Here is a 27,675-nt window from a genome sequence, read left to right as displayed (position 1 = left end):
TAGGTTAGTATAAATAGGAACATAGTGCTCCCCATTGTTGTCCCTTTGGGCTGGAGGAAGAAGTCTCCTCTGAAGAGAAGATAGTTGGAGGTACCAGTTCACCCAAGTCCACCATACGATTGGTGCTGGGAAGAGCATTAGGGGGACGTTCATTGAGGTAGAACTTGAGGGCCTCTTGGCCGCCCTGATGGGGGATGTTAGTATACAGGCTGGTAACATCAAAAGTACACAGAATAGAATTTTCAGGTATATGGTTCACAGATTTTAAAAATGGATAAAATCAATAGTCCCTAGTATACGTGGGGTGGGAGATCGCCCAGGGTTTCACAAAATGGTCTACAAAGGTAGAGATATTCTCTGTCAGAGATCCATTACGGCTCACAATAGGCCTGCCTGGTATAGGTAGTGTCATGCCCTTGTGAATTTTGGGTAGAGCGTATATGACAAGTGTGGTTGGGCAGTCAACTTTCATATACTCATATTCTGTCTTTGTAATTTCCCCTTCATTCAACTATTTTTACAATTGATCACGGATCAGAGACTTGAATTGAGTAGTAGGGTCCTTTGGGATTCTTTTGTCAAATTCATCATCACTAAGTTGTCTCGGAATTTCCTTTTCATAGTCTGTTGCATTTAGTATCACTATTGCACCTCCTTTGTACATGTACGTAGGTATGGGTGAAGTGACTATGCATAGATAATAAACAGCAAGTACAAAACAAATGGAGGGGAGAGGGTTGTCAATGTAAATAGTCCAGTGGGCATTTGATTAATTGTTCAGCAGTCTTATGGCTTGGGGGTAGAAGCTGTTAAGGAGCCTTTTGGTCCTTAACACCATCTCCGGTACCGCTCTGGTACCGCTTGCCGTGCGGTAGCAGAGAAAACAGTCTATGACTTGGGTGACTGGAGTCTCTGACAATTTTATGGGCTTTTCTCTGACACTGCCTATTATATAGGTCCTGGATGGCATGAAGCTTGGCCCAAGTGATATACTGGGCCATACGCATTACCCTCTGTATCGCCTTATGGTTAGATGCCGAGCAGTTGCCATACCAGGCGGTGATGCAACCGTTCAGGATGCTCTTGATGGTACAGCTGTATAACTTTTTGTGGATCTGAGGACCCATGCCAAGTCTTTTAAGTCTCCTGAGGGGGAAAAGGTTTTGTCGTGCCCTCTTCATGACTGTCTTAGTGTGTTTAGACCATGATAGTTCATTGGTGATGTGGACACCAAGGAACTTGAAACTCTCGACCCGCTCCACTACAGCCCCGTCTATGTTAATGGGGGCCTGGTTGTCCTGCCTTTTCCTGTAGTCCACGATCAGTTCCTTTGTCTTGCTCACATTGAGAGAGAGGTTGTTGTCCTGGCACCACACTGCCAGTTCTCTGACCTCCTCCCTATAGGCTGTTTCGTCATTGTCAGTGATCAGGCCTATCACTGTTGTGTCGTCAGCAAACTTAACCTTGGGATAGGGGGCAGTATTGGGAAGTTTGGCTGAATGAGTTGCCCAATGTAAACTGCCTGTTACTCAGGCCAAGAAGCTAGGATGCATGGATAGAAAACACTCTAAAGTTTCCAAAACTGTTAAAATAATGTCTGTGAATATAACAGAATTGATATGGCAGGTAAAAACCTGATGTGAGTGGTTTTCATTGAAAGCCTATTGAATATCTAATGGGTTAGGGCCCAGATTGCAGTTCCTATGGCTTCCACTAGATGTCAACAGTCTTTAGACATTGTTTCCGGCTTGTTTTCTGAAAAATGAAGAATAATGAGACCTTTCTGTAAGGGGACTGGGGAATCATGCAATACTGGTTTGTGCGTGTAATTGTGTGCACGCCCTTTGTTGTTGAACTTTCTATTGAATACGCTATTGTCCGGTTGAAATATGATCGATTATTCAGACAATTGACAACCTGAGGATTGATTATAAACATTGTTTGACATGTTTCAACTAACTTTATCAGTACTATTAGGATGTATTCGTCTGCATGTTTTGACCGCCTTTGAGCCAGTGGATTACTGAACAAAACGCGCCAACAAAGTGTTTGGTATATAAAAAGGGACTTTATCGAACAAAATTACCATTTATTATGTTGCTGGGAACCTTGTGATTGCAACCAGATGAAGATCTTCAAAGGTAAGCGATTAATTTTATCGCTATTTCTGACTTTCCTCTACTTGGTTGGAAAATGTTTGTATGCTTTTGTAAGCGGTGCACTGTCCTCAGATAATCTCATGGTATGCTTTCGCCGTAAAGCCTTTTTGAAATCTGACAAAGCGGCTGGATTAAGAAGAAGTTAATCTTTAAGCCGATGTATAACACTTATGAATGTTTATTATGACTATTTCTGTCATTTGAATTTGGCGCTCTGCAATTTCACTGGATGTTGTCGAGGTGGGTCGCTAGCGGCATGCCTAGCCTACAGCGGTTTTAACCACACACAGCAATGGTGTTGGTCAGGTGGCCTACTCCCTTCTCATGGTCTCCTAAGGGTTGGAAAACAAAATAGATTAGTTGAAAGGCACACTTCAGGTCAGGATTTGATAAACCCTAAACTAATATAGAAAATATTGTTTTCAAGAATTAACTTATCTAAAATTTTAAACATGCAACAGCCCCCTTACAGTGTCTGGTACTGTCCCCTGAAGGAATATAATCATTCTCTATTGTACGTTTTCTGACAATTATTACATTAAATTACATTTAGAAAGGTCAAGTCAAATGTGAGTGTGTGTCTGTCTGCCTGCCTGTCAGTCAGTCAGTTGCTACTCAAACTACAGTCTACCTCAATCCGTAGTGCATTGCATGGGGATGAACTTGGCTGACTACTTCCTGGCCTAAGCGATGGTCAGAAGACTGCACTGAGGGGTGAAAGACAGCAGGAGGATCTGATAGGTGCTCACCTTTCCTGTAATATATTGAGGGGAGACCATAATAGAAGTGTTTAATGCAGAATAAAGCATCTCTCATGATGATTGGATGTCAAATAAATCTTTGCCAATAGTTGAGAAGAGCTGCTGTTGCTAGGCGAGTCCCAGATCTGCAAGTCCACTCACCCACATCTACGAATCATAGACCAGGGGGTCAATCTGAAATTATAGAAAGGATTATCGGAGGGAGAGAATTCACCATCAGAGTAGGAGTGCTGATCTGGGATCAGGTTGACTCTGTCCATATAATACTAGTATTCATTATGATCTGATCTTTGGTAAATTCTTAGTCTGGATTGTTGTCTTGGGTCAAAATGAACCCTATACATTTAAGAAATCTGATTATTAAAGTTCCTAATACATGTAGAATACTTGTATCAGATGTTATAGATATATTTGACAATGATGAGTTTGGTGGCCTAGTGGTTAGAGTATTGGGCCAGTAAACGAAAGGTTAATGGATTAAATCCCAGAGCTGACAAGGTAAAAATCTTTTGTTCTGCCCTGGAGCAAAGCAGTTAACCCACTGTTCCCCAGGTGCCGAAAATGTTGATAAGGCAGCCCCCCACCTCTCTGATTCAGAGGCTTTGGGAAATACCTAGTCAGTTGGACAACTGAATGCCTTCAACTGAAATGTGTCTTCCACATTTAACCCAACCTCTCTGAATCAGAGAGGTGCAGGGGGCTGCCATAATAAACATCCACGTCTTCAGCGCTCAGGGTATTGTGGGTTAACTTCCTTGCTCAGGGGCAGAACGACAGATTTTTACGTTGTCAGCTCGGGGATTCAATCCAGTTACCTTTCAGTTACTGGCCCAATGCTCTAACCACTAGGCTACCTGTCGCCAATGTAGGAGCTCCCTAGGTGAGCCCTCCTTACCTTTACTCGACTCAGGTTTAGATATGCTGTCCATGTTCATGGATCTTTATTCTTGCCACAAATGAAAAAATATAAAAACATCTAAATACATGTACAGTTGAAGTTGGAAGTTTACATACACTTAGATTGGAGTCATTAAAAGTCGTTTTTCAGCCACTCCACACATTTCTTGTTAACAAACTATAGTTTTGGCAAGTCGGTTAGGACATCTACTTTGTGCATGACACAAGTCATTTTTCCAACAATTGTTTACAGACAGACTATTTCACTTATAATTCACTGTATCACAATTCCAGTGGGTCAGAAGTTTATATACACTAAGTTGACTGTGCCTTTTAACAGCTTGGAAAATTCTAGAAAATGAAGTCATGGCTTTAGAAGCTTCTGATAGGCTAATTGACATCATTTGAGTCAATTGGAGGTGTACCTGTGGATGTATTTCAAGGCCTACCTACAGTAAGTACTGTACTCCATGCTCACCCATGACTGCGTGGTCAAGCACGCCTCCAACTCAATCATCAAGTTTGCAGACGACACAACAGCAGTAGGCTTGATTACCAACAATGACGAGACAGCTTACAGGGAGGAGGTGAGGGCTCTGGGAGTGTGGGGCCAGGAAAATAACCTCTCACTCAATGTCAACAAAACAAAGGAGATGATTGTCGACTTCAGGAAATAGTAGAGGGTGCACCCCCCTATCCACATCGATGGGACCGGTAGAGGGTGCACCCCCCTATCCACATCGATGGGACCGGTAGAGGGTGCACCCCCCTATCCACATCGATGGGACCGGTAGAGGGTGCATAATAACATTCCTTACTTATATTTGTGTGTATTGGGTATATGTTGTGAAATTGTTAGATATTACTTGTTAGATATTACTGCACTGTCAGAGCTAGAATAACAAGCATTTTTCGACACCTGCAATAACATCTACTAAACACGTGTATGTGGCCAATACAATTTGATTTTAATATGACATTTGAAATGTCTTTATTCTTTTGAAACTTATGTGAGTTGTTTACTGTCAATTTTTTAAATTGTTTATTTCACTTTTATTTATGATCTATTTCACTTACTTTGGCAATGTAATCATATGCTTCCCATGCCATTAAAGACTCTTAAATTGAATTCAGAGAGAGAGAGAGAGCAGGGTTGTACCCCGAAGTTGAATGGTAATTCAGTACGTAAGTTCCAAAATGGTGACAAATACTGTCATTACATGACTCTCCCCTGGACTAAATAAATAAAATACTAATCCCTCCCCAGACTGAAATTGAAAAAGCATGACACTCGTCCATTTTCCACCGAGAAATACAGTAATTGCGTACATTTCTGCCTGTCCCTGAAGTATAATGGATTTATACTAACGTCCAGTTGGGGGCGGTAATGCAAGATATTGGATGCCACCCACCATTAAAGCCCACTGAAGAAGAATAAATCGAATCTGGTCATTGCAAATCTTTTCCCGCATGTGAGATAATTTACAGGTTTCTCGACTCATTCCCGGACTATGAGTCTCATATGCAGGTTTCTCGACTCATTCCCGGACTATGAGAAAGGATTGAGTGACGATTCGTTTAGCAACCTTGTGACCCAGCATGACACCGTGAACAAGATTGGTCGACCGTCTGCTGGGTGAGGCGATATACTTTCCTCCATTCATTACCGAATGGGGTTCCTATATTCTCATTTCTTTAAATATCTCTACCAGGAACTCTTAAATCGAGATAGCTGTGTATTTTGCTACTGCATGGCCAGTGTGAGCCAGAATACTAACTAGCCTGCCTGTTGTTCTTTCAAATGCGATGGTCAGTGGATAAACTGGCTCTGAGTTGAACATTTGTCAGAAAACGAACTAGTAGCCAGTTGTTGTTGCCCATGGTGGAATAATATCAAACCCACAGACTCCTGAAGCACATGTGTCCCACACGAACTCCCGAGTCTAGTTATCATTTCGCTACCTAGCTAGGCTGTTTTATGACAAAACGGATGATCTGAATCAAACACTAACGTTATCTAGCCATCCTCGGCGACAATGTTATTGTGGGGCAGGAATGTAAGATTCGTGTTTTAACTTTATGTTAATTGTCATTGAAGTTGATGTTTACTATTAGGTTTCAGATCCGAAGTAAGATAAATTGTCCGCCATGTTTTGTTTCGTTTAGTCCTCAGTAACGTGAAGCACTTAAGATAACTCAACCAGTCACCCAATGGGTTTTATGTAGAGAGGTATGAATATACATGATATTGCCCCTTACTGCTGAAGGAAATCACGCCTTCCGGCAGACCTCTTGTGAACACTTAAACAAAGTAACTATACTACTGTTGACTTTTGTTTGTTTTTGTTTTTTGCAATTCAGGATATCATTTATATAACAAGTTGTCTGATAAAGGAGCAATAGCTTCCTCAATGGATCCGGTAAGTCTGGTTTCCTTTTAACAGTATAGGTCTGCTGTGTTGTATAAATGTCTAGGCCTAGTTTTCATCATCTTTGATCCTCCACATTTCTGTGTTTGGCTTAAATAACTGGACAAAAAAACATGAGGATAAAACTCGTTTTTTTTTCCTTCAGAAAAGTAACCTACTAATGTATCATGCATAGGAATCTGTGTTTCTTACTTAATTATTTATCCTTCCTCCCAAAGTGTGCACTTGTTCATCACTGATTTGAAAGTCAGATTATCCATTATATGACCAGATACTGAAAATACATCATCTCCTGTGGGGTTTATTGGCGGTTGACACTCAACGTTATGGTGCATTACGCCACCTACTGTATTAGAGTGTGGGCCAGTGACGGGGATCAAGGAACTAAATCCTATCTGCCTTCCCCGTTTCTCTTAAAGATAAATATTTGCAACTGTATCTAACAATGTTCTATTCAGTACACGTATCAAACTCAATTCCTGTACCCCTTTCTCCCTCATACTGGATCAGTCTCTCTGTTTCCCCATCATACTGCCCACACTGTATCAGTACATTCTCCACTGTCTCTGTTTCCCTATCATACTGCCCACACTGTATCAGTACATTCTCCACTGTCTCTGTTTCCCTATCATACTGCCCACACTGTATCAGTACATTCTCCACTGTCTCTGTTTCCCTATCATACTGCCCACACTGTATCAGTACATTCTCCACAGTCTCTGTTTCCTGGCAGTAATCACATCTTCCTGTTGAATGATTTCCTATCACATTTAATAACTTATGCAGCTGGCTGTGTCCTACTCTTAGCCTTGTAAGGAAAGCCTCCTCTCTTATGTCCATTCCTACCATCCTCCCCTACTTTACTCTGTACCTGGAGTAGGGGTGGCAGGTAGCCTAGTGGTTTAGAGCGTTGGGCCAGTAACCTGAGCCGACTAGGTGAAAAAATCTGTTTGTGTGCCTTTGAGCAACTTAACCCTAATTGCTCCTGTAAGTCGCTCTAGATAAGTGTCTGCTAAATGACTAAAATATAAACAATGAATAGAGGCCTGCCCTTATTGTCACTGCTCCACTGCTCCTGCCATCTCTGCACCACCACTGCCCATATCATTCCCTCAGCCTCTGCTTTGCTCATTGGCACCTCCACTTCCTGTCTCCTAAGGGCCTGTTTAGCTAGCACATCTACTTCCTCATTCCCTTCCACCCCCACATGGGCCGGGACCCAAGCAAAGCTTATATGGACACCTATAGTGGGGAGAACAAGTATTTGATATACTGTCAATAAGCATGTTTTCCTACTTACAAAGCATGTAGAGGTCTGGAATATTTATCATAGGTACACTTCAACTGTGAGAGACGGAATCTAAAACAAAAATCAAGAGAATCACATTGTATGATTTTTAAGTAATTCATTTGAATTCTCCCCACTGTATCTGTCTCACCTGGGCATGAATTTGAATTCCCTCATGTAGTGCTCCTTGTCTGCTATGTGAGCTAAATGATTGCAGACTCATCAATGCAGCACATGAGTCAGAACATATAACTACACTGTCTGGTTTTACTTCTTCTGCCCACTGCAGTACGGCCATCAGCTCTGCCATGTACACAGCCAGGTGGTCTGTAATACGTCTCCTGACAGCCACCTCACTTTCCTGTTCAACAAAGGCTGGTCCAGTCTGACCTGTCCTTGGGTCTTTTGATCCATCTGTATATTGGGGCGACAGGGTAGCCTAGTGGTTAGTGTTGGACTTGTAACCGGAACCGGTTGCAAGTTCAAATCCCTGACTTGACAAGGTACAACTCTGTCGTTCTGCCCCTGAACAGACAGTTAACCCACTGTTCCTAGGCCGTCATTGAAAATAATAATTTGTTCTTAACTGACTTGCATAGTTAAATAAAGATTAAAAACAAATATATGGGGAAAAAAATACAATATAATACATATGGTGGAAACTAGCCCATGCCTCCACCAACCCAATACTATTAGATTAGTAGGAAGTTGTGAACGATTGAACATTTAAGCAAAAAGTTGATATTCTAGAGATACACCCAAATTAGAGGTGTGGACTAAATTAATAAAATATTTGGTTTAATGATACTGTTTAATATTTATTGTGGCCAACAGGACAAAGCTATTCCGTTCCCCTCCACCCTCCCGGAGTCCCCAGGTCAAACGTCTCCCGGGACCGCTTTACTGCTGGGTCTGGTTGACTGCAGGAAAACACCGGGGCAGAGAGGAGAAGAAGAAGAGAAGGAAGATGGAGATTTCATTTCATTAAGTAAGAACCATTGTGTGTAGATTAGACTACAGTCTGCTTCTGAAACGATAGCGCAGTTACTCCTTTTGCTGAGTTCACTGTATTCTACATTGCTCTCCTTTACTGTTTTGTTGGTATGGACATTAGCACATTTAACATGATCCCAATTTTAGCTTCAAGATGGCGGTGATTGTAGATTTATTGGAACATTGTTCAATGTCGCGCACCGTAGTTTCAGAACTCAGTGGATAGTGCTAAAACAGTGACGTCATATCAGAATCCTGCCATCTTTATGCACTTTAGTCATTAATTGATCAATTATATATGAAAATATCTGGGTCATTCCACCCATTTTTAAATGTGTAAAAAATGCACCTAATTTTACCATTCTGTAATAGAGAGCACATGTTCAACTTCATAAAAAACAAGACATTGAATAAAAATATGACTACACTAAGAGCCAATGTGCCAAATAAAGTAACAGGGTTGGCCGTAACAGGGGACAACTGAAAACAACAGAACCACCAGATTACATGGGTAAAACGGTCCTTTAAATCAGCCATGAATCTGCTTGTGACGGGGGGAATGGAAGCTAGTATTGTGCAACAGGAAGTAGTAATTGAATGCAGTCTTAACATAAAAAGTTATTGTTAAAACATCTCTATCATGTCTGTGTCTGGATAGAGGGGTTGAGATGCTCAGTTTCCCACCACAAAATAGCAGTAAATCGATAGAGTAGAACCACCTGCTTTTACTCTGATTTGACTATTAGATGTTCAATGTTTCTTTTGAAAACCTTTTTTTTTTTTTTTTTAAAGAATAGTTTCACCATATTAAAACAAGAGTTCAGTTCATGTAACAGGGTAGACCTTTAAAATGAGGGACAGATGTAAATTAATTACTAATCACATCCATAATAACCTTCAGAAAGGACTTTGTCAAAGCAACAAAATAACTAGTGCTTTACAATGAGTATGTTTACATGTGTTAGGTTCTGAACAAACAGAGTAAAAACTCATAACTTGGAAAGGCTCAATCCAAGATTCTTCACCCACTGGGTCATACAGCTGCAAAGACATGATTACACAAGCACATATATTTATATCCTCCTACTAGGCGGAGTCAACTCCTTGCACATCTAAAACAGCCAATACATTTCTGTTGCTCGGCAGGAACTTAATTGGTTCCTCTCATTGGTGTTGTCATGGCCTTGCCTGATGCTAGAACCTTGGTGGGCGTGGAAGTATATGTGTCAAGTAGGACTGTTTCTTCTCACTTCATCGGCCTACCCCCAAATTCCTCGCTCCTCTCTAATCCACAGCTGTCCAATTTATCAGTGACTGAAACCAGACTGTTGCCCTTTGCCTCTCTCCTTAGGAAATAACATGTTTTGAGAGTGTTAACTTTCTGCACTCCCCCTTGTCTCACTCAGTAACTTTCCATACACTTAGTTCCTATCCACCCTCCATTGACCCCAACATATACATTCCTTCTACATGCAAGGTAATCAACAAGTTCTAGTATGGTAACATGAATAGGTATATTTCAAGCAAGAATCCAACACATCCACAATCATAATTTGACATTAAACTAGTTGTGACAGTAGGCCGAGTATGGCATTAGTCACCTAAACACCTTACTCTGCTTATCTTAATTGGCTTAAGTTGACAATCAAAGTGACGCTGTTAAAAATACCTGGTTTTCTGAGCAATTTTTAAAATGTATTAGGCCACGTAAAGGCCTTCATCAGATTCATAGAGGCATATTTAATCTGCACATGTTCTAGCACAAGCAGCGCAAGCTTCCTCCTTTTGCTCGAGTGCAGTGAGTTCAGGGAAACTGAAAGTACACATCTTAGAAATAGTTTTCACATACAAACTTAATGTCTGAAATCGGAATCAAATATGGTAATCAAAAATAACATGGACGCTGTGGTAGTACGTTTATTTTGATTGCCAATTTTCAGCATTTATCAAAGTCCCATCAGGTAGCCTGATTTCAGATGTCCATGCTATTCAATATCTTTCTTTCACAGGGGACAGCCCTAACCGTTGCTCTCTCAGCGGGAGAGGCTTGTCATCTGGGGAGCCTCGACAACATTGTGATGCTGACAAGACAGAGAAGAGTCTCTCCAGATCAGGACGTTTCAATAAACACCGGCACAGAGGTATAGGGAAGAAACCTCACCACTGCTGCTTTGACTGTGGGAAGAGTTTTGCTAAACAGAGGGAATTTATCATTTACCAGCAGTGTAACACTGGAGAGAAACCGTACCACTGTTCTCAGTGCGGGAAGAGTTCAGCTGCATCTAAAACCTTAAAATCTCAGAGAATTCATACAGGGGAGAGGCCTTACCCCTGCTTTGATTGTGGGATGACCTTCAGTCAATCAAGGGCCCTGACAACACACCAACGCATACACACAGGAGAGAAGCCTTACAGCTGTGATCAGTGTGGGAAGAGCTTCAGGAACTCAGGACACCTGACTAGACACAAACACATACACACAGGAGAGAAGCCTTACAGCTGTGATCAGTGTGGGAAGAGCTTCCAGAAGTCAGGAGACCTGACTAGACACCAACGCATACACACAGGAGAGAAGCCTTACAGCTGTGATCAGTGTGGAAAGAGCTTCAATCAATCAGGAGATCTGACAACACACCAACGCATACACACAGGAGAGAAGCCTTATAGCTGTGATCAGTGTGGGAAGAGCTTCAAGAACTCAGGACACCTGATTCGTCACAAACGCATACACACAGGAGAGAAGCCTTATAGCTGTGAAGAGTGTGGGAAGAGCTTTTCACTGTCCGGAACTCTGACTACACACAAACGCATACACACAGGAGAGAAGCCTTATAGCTGTGATCAGTGTGGGAAGAGCTTCAATCATTCAGGTTCCCTGATTACACATCAATACATACACACAGGAGAGAAGCCTTATAGCTGTGATCAGTGTGGGAAGAGCTTCAATCATTCAGGAAATCTGACTACACACAAACGCATACATACAGGAGAGAAGCCTTATATCTGTATTCAGTGTGGGAAGAGCTTCAGGAAGTCAGGACACCTGACTGAACACCAGTGCAAACACACAGGAGAGACGTATTATAGCTGTGATCAGTGTGGGAAGAGCTTCAATCAATTAGGAGACCTGACTAAACACCAACGCATACACACAGGAGAGAAGCCTTATAGCTGTGATCAGTGTGGGAAGAGCTTCAATCATTCAGGATCCCTGACTCTACACCAACGCATACACACAGGAGAGAAGCCTTATAGCTGTGATCAGTGTGGGAAGGGTTTTGCAATCAAGATTCCACCCTGACTGCACACCAACGCATACACACAGGAGAGAAGCCTTATAGCTGTGGTCAGTGTGGGAAGAGCTTCAATCAATCAGGATACCTAACTATACACCAACGAATACACACAGGAGAGAAGCCTTATAGCTGTGATCAGTGTGGGAAGGGTTTTGCTCAAGATTCCACCCTGACTGCACACCAACGCATACACACAGGAGAGAAGCCTTATAGCTGTGATCAGTGTGGGAAGAGCTTCAATCAATCAGGATACCTAACTATACACCAACGAATACACACAGGAGAGAAGCCTTATAGCTGTGATCAGTGTGGGAAGGGTTTTGCTCAAGATTCCACCCTGACTGCACACCAACGCATACACACAGGAGAGAAGCCTTATAGCTGTGATCAGTGTGGGAAGAGCTTCAATCAATCAGGATCCCTAACTATACACCAACGAATACACACTGGAGAGAGACCTTATAGCTGTGATCAGTGTGGGAAGAGTTTTGCTCTAGATTTCAATCTGACAACACACCAGCGAATACACACTGGAGAGAAACCTTACTCCTGTCTATGTGGAAAGAGCTTTGCTCATTCAGGGTCACTGAAAAAACACCAGAAATCACAAACATGTTTTCTTTCATCTCCCTCCTCTCCGGCACCGGTTCCAGATCCCTAAATACAGTTTCAATAGAAAACATCTTGTATAGAGTCATCCATTTCCCATTCTCTAACTAAGTCTGATTACCATGGTAACATGTGTCGCATAATATGCAGCTCTGGATCAATATGTATCAAGCGTCTTGGAGTAGGAGTTCTGTGTGGGGGGGAGTAGGAGTGGTGTGTGTGGTGTGGTGTGGTGTGGGGTGGGGGGGGTTCAGAGCTGTATCTTATTTCATCAACTCCTGTTATCCATTAAATAACTGTATAATGTAGAATAATGTTTCAACAATACTCTGTGTGTATTCATGTATTCAATAGATTCATAATTAAATCCATTATCTGATCAACTTCTGCTTATCACATTAATTTTAAAATGTACTTTTAAAATCTATAACAATTCATTTTTTTACAAGGAGCATAGGCCTCTTGTATAATTTTTGTTGGTCCTAAAGATGTTAACATTTCTTTTTAAAACCCTTCATCAGGTTTTACTGTCGCTTATGAGACATAAGGAAGTGTGGTCAAAAATACTATTAGTGTGGTCAAATGATGTTGTTGCATTTGTTTTCAATGATTTTAATGGACCCAAATTAGAGGTGTGGACTAAATTAATAAAATATTTGGTTTAATGATACTGTTTAATATTTATTGTGGCCAACAGGACAAAGCTATTCCGTTCCCCTCCACCCTCCCGGAATCAGGTTTTACTGTCGCTTATGAGACATAAGGAAGTGTGGTCAAAAATACTATTAGTGTGGTCAAATGATGTTGTTGCATTTGTTTTCAATGATTTTAATGGGTATATCTTTCAACTTTCCTTGTTGTACAGAACCAGTCAAAAGTTTGTCCTTAATCATTACAGGGTTTTTCTTTATTTGACTGTTTTCTACATTGTAGAATAATAATAATAGTGAAGACATCAAAACTATGAAATAACACATATGGAATAATGTAGTAAGCAAAATATATGTTCAATTTTTCAAGGTAGCCACCCTGTGCCTTGATGACAGCTTTGCACACTCTTGGTATAATCTCAACCAACTTCATGAGGTAGTGACCTGGAATGCTTTTCCAACATTCTTGAAGGAGATGTCGTGGAGGATCGTTACAAAATATAACACTTACAACAACTTGTGAATTCAATATAGGCTTTTAATACAAACATATCAGAAGCCTAGATGGTCCACGGAACACACACTTGTCCAGAGCACTGGCTCTGATTTATACACATACAACATATGAGTCCATCCCACATGCAAATTAAGTTATTTCCCTCAGTCCATCTGCCACCATTATATCCCAATCTGTGCATCCTGCTTGTTCAGCTCGATAACGCCCATATCTGCTTTCAGTCAAGTTATAATGGTGACAGGACCTCTTCATGTCACAAAAATAATACATGCCCATCTTATCCTATGGGCCCCTTATGTTTGGCTTGTCCTTATTAGGACTAGTAGACTTTGTGTCTCTTCTGTTCATGTCCTAAAAATATATGCCCTATGTCTATAGTCCATCAGTTGGTCATTTGGCTGACCCCCTCCTTTGTATGTCCCTCTGACCTTGGTATGTCCAGCTGTCCTATGCTCTCATGGCCTTACTTTGGCTTCCTGTCCTATACAATAGACAATGCATTTTACCAGAATGGCAAATGCACTCGTAAGTGTATCTTTCTCTTGTGGTACAGTATTATGTTTCTTCCTATATGTACATCTTGCTCCCACAGAGTTCCCACATATGCTGAGCCCTTTTTGGCAGCTTTTCCTTCACTCTGCGGTCCAGCTCATCCCAAACCATCTCAGTTGGGTTGAGATCTGGTGATTGTAGATGCCAGGTCATCTGATGCAGCACTCCATCACTCTCATTCTTGGTCAAATAGCCCTTACACAGCCTGGAGGTGTGTTTTGGGTCATTGTCCTGTTGAAAAACAATGATAGTCCCACTAAGCGCAAACCAGATGGGATGGCGTATTGCTGCAGAATGCTGTGGTAGCCATGCTGGTTAAGTGTGCACCTTGAATTCTAAATAAATCACAGACAGTGTCACCAGCAAAGCACCACCACACCATAACACCTCCCTGTTTCACGGTGGGATCCACACATGCAGAGATCATCTGTTCACCTATTCAGAGGGGTTGGGTTAAATGTAGAAGACACATTTCAGTTGAATACATTCTGTTGGACAACTGACTAGGTATCCCCCTTTCCCTTATTCCACGTCTCACAATGATGTTTGGAACCAAAAACCCAAATCTGGACTCATCAGACCAAAGAACAGATTTCCACCGGTCTAATGTCCATTGCTCGTGTTTCTTGGCCCAAGCAAGTCTCTAATTCTTATTCGTGTCCTTTAGTAGTGGTTTCTTGCCTGCAATTCGACCATGAAGGTCTGATTCACACAGTCTCCTCTGAACAGTTGATGTTGAGATGTGTCTGTTACTTGAACTCTGAAGCATTTATTTGGGCTGCAATTTGAGGTGCAGTTAATTACCGATTTCTGAGTCTGGTACCTCTAATGAACTTATCCTCTGCAGCAGAGGTAACTCTTTCCTGTGGCGGTCCTCAAGAGTGCCAGTTTCATCATAGCGCTCAATGGTTTTTGTGATTGTACTCTCCGGATTGAATGTCTTAAAGTCATGATGGACTGTCGTTTCTCTTTGCTTATTTGAGCTGTTCTTGCCATAATATAGACTTGGTATTTTACCAAATAGGACTGTCTTCTGTATAGCAACCCTCAAAAGTTGTCGGGATGTCACGTGTCCTACTTTTGCCAATACACACCTAACAACCAACTCGTTACGAACTGTATATATGATCAAATAAGCCAGAAGCCAGATTTTGGGCCCAGTTATCCCTCTTGCTTCTCCTCTTCTTCACTGTTTGATAGGAAATGACTGGGCGGCAGGGTAGCCTAGTGGTTAGAGCGTTGGACTAGTAACCGAAAGGTTGCATGTTCGAATCCGTTCTGCCCCTGAACAGGCAGTTAACCCACTGTTCCTAGGCCGTCATTGAAAATAAGAATTTGTTCTTAACTGACTTGCCTAGTAAAATAAAAAAATATGAAATATGGTGGAAACTAGTGCATGCCTCCACCAGCCAATGCTCTTAGATTTGCGGGTCGTTTTGAACGAGTGAACATTAAAGGAACAAGAGATATTCGAGGGATGCACCCAAACCCGAGGTTAAGACTCATTTTAAATTCCTTATATTAGGCAAAGCAGACAGTACCATTTTCTTATTTTTTAAATTTACAGATAGCCAGGGGCTCAATCCAACACTCAGACATCATTTACAAACAAAGCATTTGTGTCTAGTCAGTCCACCAGATCGGAGGCAGTAGGGATGACCAGGCATGTTCTCTTGATAAATATGTGAATTGGACAATTTTCCTGTCCTGCTAAGCATTCAAAATGTAATGAGTACTTTTGGGTATCAGGAAAATGTATGGAGTAAAAAGTACATTATATTCTTTAGCGATGTAGTGAAGTAAAAGTTGTAAAAAATATGAATAGTAAAGTACAGATACACAAGAAAACGACTTATGTAGTGCTTTAAGTATTTTTACTTCAGTACTTCACACCACTGGTAACCAAATAACTAGGGCTTTACATGCACACTAATAATTTCCTATTAAACTGATTATGGCAGTAGGCTAAGTGTGTCATTAGTCATGTAAACATCTTACTCTGCTGATCTTAATTGGTGTAAGGTCATAACCGAAGTAAGCATACGCCTTTAAAAACACCTGGTTTTCTGAGAATTCTTTAGAATTATTAGGACATGTAAACACTTTAATCAGAGTTATAGAGGTGTATTTAATCCGCAGGGGGTGAGACAGGGATGCAGCTTAAGCCCCACCCTCTTCAACATATATGTCAACAAATTGGCGCGGGCACTAGAACAGTCTGCAGCACCTGGCCTCACCCTACTAAAATCTGAAGTCAAATGTCTACTGTTTGTTGATGATCTGGTGCTTCCGACCCCAACCAAGGAGGAACTACAGCAGCATCTAGATCTTCTGCACAGATTCTGTCAGACCCGGACCCTGAAAGTAAATCTCAGTAAGACAAAAATAATGGTGTTCCAAAAAAGGTCCAGTTGCCAGGACCACTAATACAACTTCCATCTAGATACCATTGCCCTAGAGCACACAAAAACTATACATATCTCAGCCTAAACATCAGCGCTACAGGTAACTTCCACAAAGCTGTGAACGATCTGAGAGACAAGGCAAGAAGGGCCTTCTATGCCATCAAAAGGAACACACATTTTGACATACCAATTAGGATCTGTTTAGAACCCCTTGCCCTTTATGGTTGTGAGGTCTGGGGTCCGCTCACCAACCAATATTTCACTAAATGGCACAAACATCAAATTGAGACTCTGCATGCAGAATTCTGCAAAAATATCCCCTGTGTACAATGTAAAACACCAAATAATGCCTGCATAGCAGAATTAGGCCAATAACCACTAATTATCTAAATCCAGTAAAGACCTATTAAATTCTACAACAACCTAAAAGGAAGCGATTCCCAGACCTGCAGAGAAATTCATCTGGAGAAGAGCCCCCTAAGCAAGCTGGTCCTGGGCCTCTGTTCACAAACAGGCCCCACAGAGCCCCAGGACAGAAACACAATTATACCTAACCAAATTATGAGAAAAGAAAAATATATTTCCTTGACATATTGGAAAGAATTTACAAAACTATGCAAACTAGAATGCTATTTGGCCCTAAACAGAGAGTACACAGTGGCAGAATACCTGACCACTGTGACTGACCCAAAATTAAGGAAATCTTTGACTATGTACAGACTCAGTGAGCATAGGCTGGCAATTGAGAAAGGCTGCCGTAGGCAGACCAGGCTCTCGAGAAAAACATGCTGTGCACACTGCCCACAAAATGAGGTGGAAACTGAGCTGTACTTCCTAACCTCCTGCCCAATGTATGACCATAGAGACACATATTTCCCTCAGATTAAACAGACCCACAACGAATTCGAAAACAAATCCAATTTTGATAAATTGCCATATCTATTGGGTAAAATACCACGGTGTGCAATCACAGTAGCAATATTTGTTACCTGTTGCCACAAGAAAAGGGCACACACAAAGAACAAACACCATTGTAAATAACACCTATATTTCTTTATTTTCCCTTTTTCTACTTTAACTATTTGCACTTCTCACTCAATGTCAACAAAACAAAGGAGATGATTGTGGACAGAAGAGTACAGTAAGTACTGTCAAGCACACCTCCAACTCAATCACCAAGTTTGCAGACAACACAACAGTAGTAGGCTTGATTACCAACAATGACGAGACAGCTTACAGGGAGGAGGTGAGGGCTCTGGGAGTGTGGGGCCAGGAAAATAACCTCTCACTCAATGTCAACAAAACAAAGGAGATGATTGTCGACTTCAGGAAATAGTAGAGGGTGCACCCCCCTATCCACATCGATGGGACCGGTAGAGGGTGCACCCCCCTATCCACATCGATGGGACCGGTAGAGGGTGCACCCGATGGGACCGGTAGAGGGTGCACCCCCCTATCCACATCGATGGGACCGGTAGAGGGTGCACCCCCCTATCCACATCGATGGGACCGTAGTGGAGAAGGTGGAACCCTTCAAGTTACTTGGTGTACACATCACTAACAAACTGAAAAGGTCAGCACTGGTGCATCAAAGCTAGGACCGAGAGACTGAAAAACAGCTTCTATCTCAAGGCCATCAGAATGTTAAACAGCCATCATTAGCACATTAGAGGCTCCTGCCTATAGACATAGCCTAGAAATCACTGGCCACTTTAAGAAATGGATCATTAGTCACTTTGATAATGTTTACATATTTTGCATTACTCATCTCATATGTATATACAGTATTCTATACTTTTCTATTGTATCTTAGTTCAATCTGCTCTGACATCACTCGTCAATATATGTATATATTCTTAATTCCATTCCTTACTTATATTTGTGTGTATTGGGTATATGTTGTGAAATTGTTAGATATTACTGCACTGTCAGAGCTAGAATAACAAGCATTTTTCGACACCTGCAATAACATCTACTAAACACGTGTATGTGACCAATACAATTTGATTTTAATATGACATTTGAAATGTCTTTATTCTTTTGAAACTTATGTGAGTTGTTTACTGTCAATTTTTTAAATTGTTTATTTCACTTTTATTTATGATCTATTTCACTTACTTTGGCAATGTAATCATATGCTTCCCATGCCATTAAAGACTCTTAAATTGAATTCAGAGAGAGAGAGAGAGAGAGAGAGCAGGGTTGTACCACGAAGTTGAATGGTAATTCAGTACGTAAGTTCCAAAATGGTGACAAATACTGTCATTACATGACTCTCCCCTGGACTAAATAAATAAAATACTAATCCCTCCCCAGACTGAAATTGAAAAAGCATGACACTCGTCCATTTTCCACCGAGAAATACAGTAATTGCGTACATTTCTGCCTGTCCCTGAAGTATAATGGATTTATACTAACGTCCAGTTGGGGGCGGTAATGCAAGATATTGGATGCCACCCACCATTAAAGCCCACTGAAGAAGAATAAATCGAATCTGGTCATTGCAAATCTTTTCCCGCATGTGAGATAATTTACTTGTTCTCTGTAATATCGTATAGATTTGGAATCGGGACATTATTTACTGCGGAGGAAAATATGCAGGTTTCTCGACTCATTCCCTGACTATGAGAAAGGCTTGAGTGACGATTCGTTTAGCAACCTTGTGACCCAGCATGACACCGTGAACAAGATTGGTCGACCGTCTGCTGGGTGAGGCGATATACGTTCCTCCATTCATTACCGAATGGGGTTCCTATATTCTCATTTCTTTAAATATCTCTACCAGGAACTCTTAAATCGAGATAGCTGTGTATTTTGCTACTGCATGGCCAGTGTGAGCCAGAATACTAACTAGCCAGCCTGTTGTTCTTTCAAATGCGATGGTCAGTGGATAAACTGGCTCTGAGTTGAACATTTGTCAGAAAACGAACTAGTAGCCAGTTGTTGTTGCCCATGGTGGAATAATATCAAACCCACAGACTCCTGAAGCACATATGTCCCACACGAACTCCCGAGTCTAGTTATCATTTCGCTACCTAGCTAGGCTGTTTTATGACAAAACGGATGATCTGAATCAAACACTAACGTTATCTAGCCATCCTCGGCGACAATGTTATTGTGGGGCAGGAATGTAAGATTCGTGTTTTAACTTTATGTTAATTGTCATTGAAGTTGATGTTTACTATTAGGTTTCAGATCCGAAGTAAGATAAATTGTCCGCCATGTTTTGTTTCGTTTAGGCCTCAGTAACGTGAAGCACTTAAGATAACTCAACCAGTCACCCAATGGGTTTTATGTAGAGAGGTATGAATATACATGATATTGCCCCTTACTGCTGAAGGAAATCAAGCCTTCCGGCAGACCTCTTGTGAACACTTAAACAAAGTAACTATACTACTGTTGACTTTTGTTTTTTGTTTTGTTTTTTTTGCAATTCAGGATATCATTTATATAACAAGTTGTCTGATAAAGGAGCAATAGCTTCCTCAATGGATCCGGTAAGTCTGGTTTCCTTTTAACAGTATAGGTCTGCTGTGTTGTATAAATGTCTAGGCCTAGTTTTCATCATCTTTGATCCTCCACATTTCTGTGTTTGGCTTAAATAACTGGACAAAAAAACATGAGGATAAAACTCGTTTTTTTTTTCCTTCAGAAAAGTAACCTACTAATGTATCATGCATAGGAATCTGTGTTTCTTACTTAATTATTTATCCTTCCTCCCAAAGTGTGCAATTGTTCATCACTGATTTGAAAGTCAGATGATCCATTATATGACCAGATACTGAAAATACATCATCTCCTGTGGGGTTTATTGGTGGTTGACACTCAACGTTATGGTGCATTACGCCACCTACTGTATTGGAGTGTGGGCCAGTGACAGGGATCAAGGAACTAAATCCTATCTGCCTAACCCGTTTCTCTTAAAGATAAATATTTGCAACTGTATCTAACAATGTTCTACTCAGTACACGTATCAAACTCAATTCCTGTACCCCTTTCTCCCTCATACTGGATCAGTCTCTCTGTTTCCCCATCATACTGCACACACTGTATCAGTACATTCTCCACTGTCTCTGTTTCCCTATCATACTGCCCACACTGTATCAGTACATTCTCCACTGTCTCTGTTTCCCTATCATACTGCCCACACTGTATCAGTACATTCTCCACTGTCTCTGTTTCCCCATCATACTGCCCACACTGTATCAGTACATTCTCCACTGTCTCTGTTTCCCTATCATACTGCCCACACTGTATCAGTACATTCTCCACTGTCTCTGTTTCCTGGCAGTAATCACATCTTCCTGTTGAATGATTTCCTATCACATTTAATCACTTATTCAGCTGGCTGTGTCCTACTCTTAGCCTTGTCCATTCCTACCATCCTCCCCTACTTTACTCTGTACCTGGAATAGGGGTGGCAGGTAGCCTAGTGGTTTAGAGCGTTGGGCCAGTAACCCGAGCCGACTAGGTGAAAAAATCTGTTTGTGTGCCTCTGAGCAACTTAACCTAATTGCTCCTGTAAGTCGCTCTAGATAAGAGTTTCTGCTAAATGACTAAAATATAAACAATGAATAGAGGCCTGCCCTTATTGTCACTGCTCCACTGCTCCTGCCATCTCTGCACCACCACAGTGAATAGAGGCCTGCCCTTATTGTCACTGCTCCACTGCTCCTGCCATCTCTGCACCACCACTGCCCATATCATTCCCTCAGCCTCTGCTTTGCTCATTGGCACCTCCACTTCCTGTCTCCTAAGGGCCTGTTTAGCTAGCACATCTACTTCCTCATTCCCTTCCACCCCCACATGGGCCGGGACCCAAGCAAAGCTTATATGGACACCTATAGTGGGGAGAACAAGTATTTGATATACTGTCAATTATGCATGTTTTCCTACTTACAAAGCATGTAGAGGTCTGGAATATTTATCATAGGTACACTTCAACTGTGAGAGACGGAATCTAAAACAAAAATCAAGAGAATCACATTGTATGATTTTTAAGTAATTCATTTGAATTCTCCCCACTGTATCTGTCTCACCTGGGCATGAATTTGAATTCCCTCATGTAGTGCTCCTTGTCTGCTATGTGAGCTAAATGATTGCAGACTCATCAATGCAGCACATGAGTCAGAACATATAACTACACTGTCTGGTTTTACTTCTTCTGCCCACTGCAGTACGGTCATCAGCTCTGCCATGTACACAGCCAGGTGGTCTGTAATACGTCTCCTGACAGCCACCTCACTTTCCTGTTCAACAAAGGCTGGTCCAGTCTGACCTGTCCTTGGGTCTTTTGATCCATCTGTATATTGGGGCGACAGGGTAGCCTAGTGGTTAGTGTTGGACTTGTAACCGGAACCGGTTGCAAGTTCAAATCCCTGACTTGACAAGGTACAACTCTGTCGTTCTGCCCCTAAAAAGACAGTTAAACCACTGTTCCTAGACCAGTTAACGCGACCAGTGACGCTGTTCCCTAGACCAGTTAACCCACTGTTCCTAGGCCGTCATTGAAAATAAGAATTTGTTCTTAACTGACTTGCCTAGTAAAATAAAGGTTAAAAACAAATATATGGGGAAAAAAATACAAGTCGTTTTGAAAGGTAATGACTGGTATAATACATATGGTGGAAACTAGCCCATGCCTCCACCAACCCAATACTATTAGATTAGTAGGAAGTTGTGAACGATTGAACATTTAAGCAAAAAGTTGATATTCTAGGGATACACCCAAATTAGAGGTGTGGACTAAATTAATAAAATATTTGGTTTAATGATACTGTTTAATATTTATTGTGGCCAACAGGACAAAGCTATTCCGTTCCCCTCCACCCTCCCGGAGTCCCCAGGTCAAACGTCTCCCGGGACCGCTTTACTGCTGGGTCTGGTTGACTGCAGGAAAACACCAGGGCAGAGAGGAGAAGAAGAAGAGAAGGAAGATGGAGATTTGATTTCATTAAGTAAGAACCATGGTGTGTAGATTAGACTACAGTCTGCTTCTGAAACGATAGCGCAGTTACTCCTTTTGCTGAGTTCACTGTATTCTACATTGCTCTCCTTTACTGTTTTGTTGGTATGGACATTAGCACATTTAACATGATCCCAATTTTAGCTTCAAGATGGCGGTGATTGTAGATTTATTGGAACATTGTTCAATGTCGCGCACCGTAGTTTCAGAACTCAGTGGATAGTGCTAAAACAGTGACGTCATATCAGAATCCTGCCATCTTTATGCACTTTAGTCATTAATTGATCAATTATATATGAAAATATCTGGGTCATTCCACCCATTTTTAAATGTGTAAAAAATGCACCTAATTTTACCATTCTGTAATAAAGAGCACATGTTCAACTTCATAAAAAACAAGACATTGGCACTTAGTGTAGTCATATTTTTATTCAATGTGCCAAATAAAGTAACAGGGTTGGCCGTAACAGGGGACTACTGAAAACAACAGAACCACCAGATTACATGGGTAAAACGGTCCTTTAAATCAGCCATGAATCTGCTTGTGACGGGGGGAATGGAAGCTAGTATTGTGCAACAGGAAGTAGTAATTGAATGCAGTCTTAACATAAAAAGTTATTGTTAAAACATCTCTATCATGTCTGTGTCTGGATAGAGGGGTTGAGATGCTCAGTTTCCCACCACAAAATAGCAGTAAATCGATAGAGTAGAACCACCTGCTTTTACTCTGATTTGACTATTAGATGTTCAATGTTTCTTTTGAAAACCTTTTTTTTTTTTAAAGAATAGTTTCACCATATTAAAACAAGAGTTCAGTTCATGTAACAGGGTAGACCTTTAAAATGAGGGACAGATGTAAATTAATTACTAATCACATCCATAATAACCTTCAGAAAGGACTTTGTCAAAGCAACAAAATAACTAGTGCTTTACAATGAGTATGTTTACATGTGTTAGGTTCTGAACAAACAGAGTAAAAACTCATAACTTGGAAAGGCTCAATCCAAGATTCTTCACCCACTGGGTCATACAGCTGCAAAGACATGATTACACAAGCACATATATTTATATCCTCCTACTAGGCGGAGTCAACTCCTTGCACATCTAAAACAGCCAATACATTTCTGTTGCTCGGCAGGAACTTAATTGGTTCCTCTCATTGGTGTTGTCATGGCCTTGCCTGATGCTAGAACCTTGGTGGGCGTGGAAGTATATGTGTCAAGTAGGACTGTTTCTTCTCACTTCATCGGCCTACCCCCAAATTCCTCGCTCCTCTCTAATCCACAGCTGTCCAATTTATCAGTGACTGAAACCAGACTGTTGCCCTTTGCCTCTCTCCTTAGGAAATAACATGTTTTGAGAGTGTTAACTTTCTGCACTCCCCCTTGTCTCACTCAGTAACTTTCCATACACTTAGTTCCTATCCACCCTCCATTGACCCCAACATATACATTCCTTCTACATGCAAGGTAATCAACAAGTTCTAGTATGGTAACATGAATAGGTATATTTCAAGCAAGAATCCAACACATCCACAATCATAATTTGACATTAAACTAGTTGTGGCAGTAGGCCGAGTATGGCATTAGTCACCTAAACACCTTACTCTGCTTATCTTAATTGGCTTAAGTTGACAATCAAGTGACGCTGTTAAAAACACCTGGTTTTCTGAGCAATTTTTAAAATGTATTAGGCCACAAAGGCCTTCATCAGATTCATAGAGGCATATTTAATCTGCACATGTTCTAGCACAAGCAGCGCAAGCTTCCTCCTTTTGCTCGAGTGCAGTGAGTTCAGGGAAACTGAAAGTACACATCTTAGAAATAGTTTTCACATACAAACTTAATATGTCCGAAATCAGAATCAAATATGCTTCTAAAAGATAATATGGTCACTGTGGTAGTACATTTATTTTGATTGCCAATTTTCAGCATTTATCAAAGTCCCATCAGGTAGCCTGATTTCAGATGTCCATGCTATTCAATATCTTTCTTTCACAGGGGACAGCCCTGACCGTTGCTCTCTCAGCGGGAGAGGCTTGTCATCTGGGGAGCCTCGACAACATCGTGATGCTGACAAGACAGAGAAGAGTCTCTCCAGATCAGGACGTTTCAATAAACACCGGCATAGAGGTATAGGGAAGAAACCTCACCACTGCTGCTTTGACTGGGGGAAGAGTTTTGCTAAACAGAGGGAATTGATCATTTACCAGCAGTGTAACACTGGAGAGAAACCGTACCACTGCTCTCAGTGCGGGAAGAGTTTAGCTGCATCTAAAACCTTAAAATCTCAGAGAATTCATACAGGGAGAGGCCTTACCCCTGCTTTGATTGTGGGATGACCTTCAGTCAATCAAGGGCCCTGACAACACACCAACGCATACACACAGGAGAGAAGCCTTACAGCTGTGATCAGTGTGGGAAGAGCTTCAGGAACTCAGGACACTTGACTAGACACAAACACATACACACAGGAGAGAAGCCTTACAGCTGTGATCAGTGTGGGAAGAGCTTCCGGAAGTCAGGACACCTGACTAGACACCAACGCATACACACAGGAGAGAAGCCTTACAGCTGTGATCAGTGTGGAAAGAGCTTCAATCAATCAGGAGATCTGACAACACACCAACGCATACACACAGGAGAGAAGCCTTATAGCTGTGATCAGTGTGGGAAGAGCTTCAAGAACTCAGGACACCTGACTAGTCACAAACGCATACACACAGGAGAGAAGCCTTATAGCTGTGAAGAGTGTGGGAAGAGCTTTTCACTGTCCGGAACTCTGACTACACACAAACGCATACACACAGGAGAGAAGCCTTATAGCTGTGATCAGTGTGGGAAGAGCTTCAATCATTCAGGATCCCTGATTACACATCAATACATACACACAGGAGAGAAGCCTTATAGCTGTGATCAGTGTGGGAAGAGCTTCAATCATTCAGGAAATCTGACTTCACACCAACGCATACATACAGGAGAGAAGCCTTATATCTGTATTCAGTGTGGGAAGAGCTTCAGGAAGTCAGGACACCTGACTGAACACCAGTGCAAACACACAGGAGAGACATATTATAGCTGTGATCAGTGTGGGAAGAGCTTCAATCAATTAGGAGACCTGACTAAACACCAACGCATACACACAGGAGAGAAGCCTTATAGCTGTGATCAGTGTGGGAAGAGCTTCAATCATTCAGGATCCCTGGTTACACACCAACGTATACACACAGGAGAGAAGCCTTATAGCTGTGATCAGTGTGGGAAGAGCTTCAATCAATCAGGAGACCTGACTACACACCAACGCATACACACAGGAGAGAAGCCTTATAGCTGTTATCATTGTGGGAAGAGCTTCAGTAACTCAGGACACCTGACTGCACACCAGCGCACACACACAGGAGAGAAGCCTTATAGCTGTGATCAGTGTGGGAAGAGCTTCAATCAATCAGGAGTCCTGACTAAACACCAACGCATACACACAGGAGAGAAGCCTTATAGCTGTGATCAGTGTGGGAAGAGCTTCAATCAATCAGGATACCTAACTATACACCAACGAATACACACAGGAGAGAAGCCTTATAGCTGTGATCAGTGTGGGAAGGGTTTTGCTCAAGATTCCACCCTGACTGCACACCAACGCATACACACAGGTGAGAAGCCTTATAGCTGTGATCAGTGTGGGAAGAGCTTCAATCAATCAGGATCCCTAACTATACACCAACGCATACACACTGGAGAGAGACCTTATAGCTGTGATCAGTGTGGGAAGAGTTTTGCTCAAGATTTCAATCTGACACCACACCAGCGAATACACACTGGAGAGAAACCTTACTCCTGTCTATGTGGAAAGAGCTTTGCTCATTCAGGGTCACTGAAAAAACACCAGAAATCACAAACATGTTTTCTTTCATCTCCCTCCTCTCCGGCACCGGTTCCAGATCCCTAAATACAGTTTCAATAGAAAACATCTTGTATAGAGTCATCCATTTCCCATTCTCTAACTAAGTCTGATTACCATGGTAACATGTGTCGCATAATATGCAGCTCTGGATCCATATGTATCAAGCGTCTTGGAGTAGGAGTTCTGTGTGGGGGAGTAGGAGTGTGCTGTGTGTGTGGTGGGGTTCAGAGCTGTATCTTATTTCATCAACTCCTGTTATCCATTAAATAACTGTATAATGTAGAATAATGTTTCAACAATACTCTGTGTGTATTCATGTATTCAATAGATTAATAATTAAATCCATTATCTGATCAACTTCTGCTTATCACATTAATTTTAAAATGTACTTTTGAAATCTATAATAATTCATTTTTTTACAAGGAGCATAGGCCTCTTGTATAATTTTTGTTGGTCCTAAAGATGTTAACATTTCTTTTTAAAACCCTTCATCAGGTTTTACTGTCGCTTATGAGACATAAGGAAGTGTGGTCAAAAATACTATTAGTGTGGTCAAATGATGTTGTTGCGTTGGTTTTCAATGATTTTAATGGACCCAAATTAGAGGTGTGGACTAAATTTAAAATATTTGGTTTAATGATACTGTTTAATATTTATTGTGGCCAACAGGACAAAGCTATCTTTCCACCTTTCAATCAGGTTTTACTGTCGCTTATGAGACATAAGGAAGTGTGGTCAAAAATACTATTAGTGTGGTCAAATGATGTTGTTGCATTTGTTTTCAATGATTTTAATGGGTATATCTTTCAACTTTCCTTGTTGTACAGAACCAGTCAAAAGTTTGTCCTTAATCATTACAGGGTTTTTCTTTATTTTACTGTTTTCTACATTGTAGAATAATAATAATAGTGAAGACATCAAAACAATGAAATAACACATATGGAATAATGTAGTAAGCAAAATATATGTTCAATTTTTCAAGGTAGCCACCCTGTGCCTTGATGACAGCTTTGCACACTCTTGGTATAATCTCAACCAACTTCATGAGGTAGTGACCTGGAATGCTTTTCCAACATTCTTGAAGGAGATGTCGTGGAGGATCGTTACAAAATATAACACTTACAAGAACTTGTGAATTAAATATAGGCTTTTAATACAAACATTTCAGAAGCCTAGATGGTCCACGGAACACACCCTTTTCCAGAGCTCTAGCTCTGATTTATACACATACAACATATGAGTCCATCCCACATG

General features: G+C 41.3%; 2 protein-coding genes across 5 annotated transcripts in view; both read left to right on the top strand.

The window, feature by feature from the left end:
• The first annotated feature begins 5,207 nt into the window (after positions 1-5,207).
• LOC121845348 (zinc finger protein 883-like) overlaps positions 5,208-27,675 on the top strand; it is a 35,891-nt gene continuing 13,423 nt past the window's right edge. The window contains exons 1-6 of one of the 4 annotated variants that reach the window (XR_006082521.1): positions 5,316-5,453; positions 6,179-6,237; positions 8,369-8,522; positions 10,537-11,801; positions 11,888-12,953; positions 13,170-13,275. Coding sequence is in view for 3 of the 4 variants with exons in the window: in XM_042316530.1 (XP_042172464.1) it covers positions 6,229-6,237; positions 8,369-8,522; positions 10,537-11,801; positions 11,888-12,484 (2,025 nt within the window). In the remaining variant the exon portion in view is untranslated. Of the gene's footprint in view, positions 5,290-5,315; positions 5,454-6,178; positions 6,238-8,368; positions 8,523-10,536; positions 11,802-11,887; positions 13,101-13,169; positions 13,276-27,675 lie in introns of those variants that run through there. The other 3 variants (XM_042316530.1, XM_042316529.1, XM_042316528.1) reach the window with 3 other exon arrangements.
• On the top strand, positions 19,017-26,585 carry LOC121845349 (zinc finger protein 271-like). The gene is given in 5 exon segments (XM_042316531.1): positions 19,017-19,265; positions 19,995-20,053; positions 22,360-22,513; positions 24,522-24,809; positions 24,812-26,585. Coding segments are annotated over 4 exon segments (2,106 nt in total). The 5' UTR covers positions 19,017-19,265; positions 19,995-20,044; the 3' UTR covers positions 26,467-26,585.

Source organism: Oncorhynchus tshawytscha, unplaced genomic scaffold, assembly GCF_018296145.1.
Source record: "Oncorhynchus tshawytscha isolate Ot180627B unplaced genomic scaffold, Otsh_v2.0 Un_contig_7588_pilon_pilon, whole genome shotgun sequence".
Classification (NCBI taxonomy): Eukaryota; Metazoa; Chordata; class Actinopteri; order Salmoniformes; family Salmonidae; genus Oncorhynchus; species Oncorhynchus tshawytscha.
This window is presented reverse-complemented; position numbering and strand designations above follow the sequence as displayed.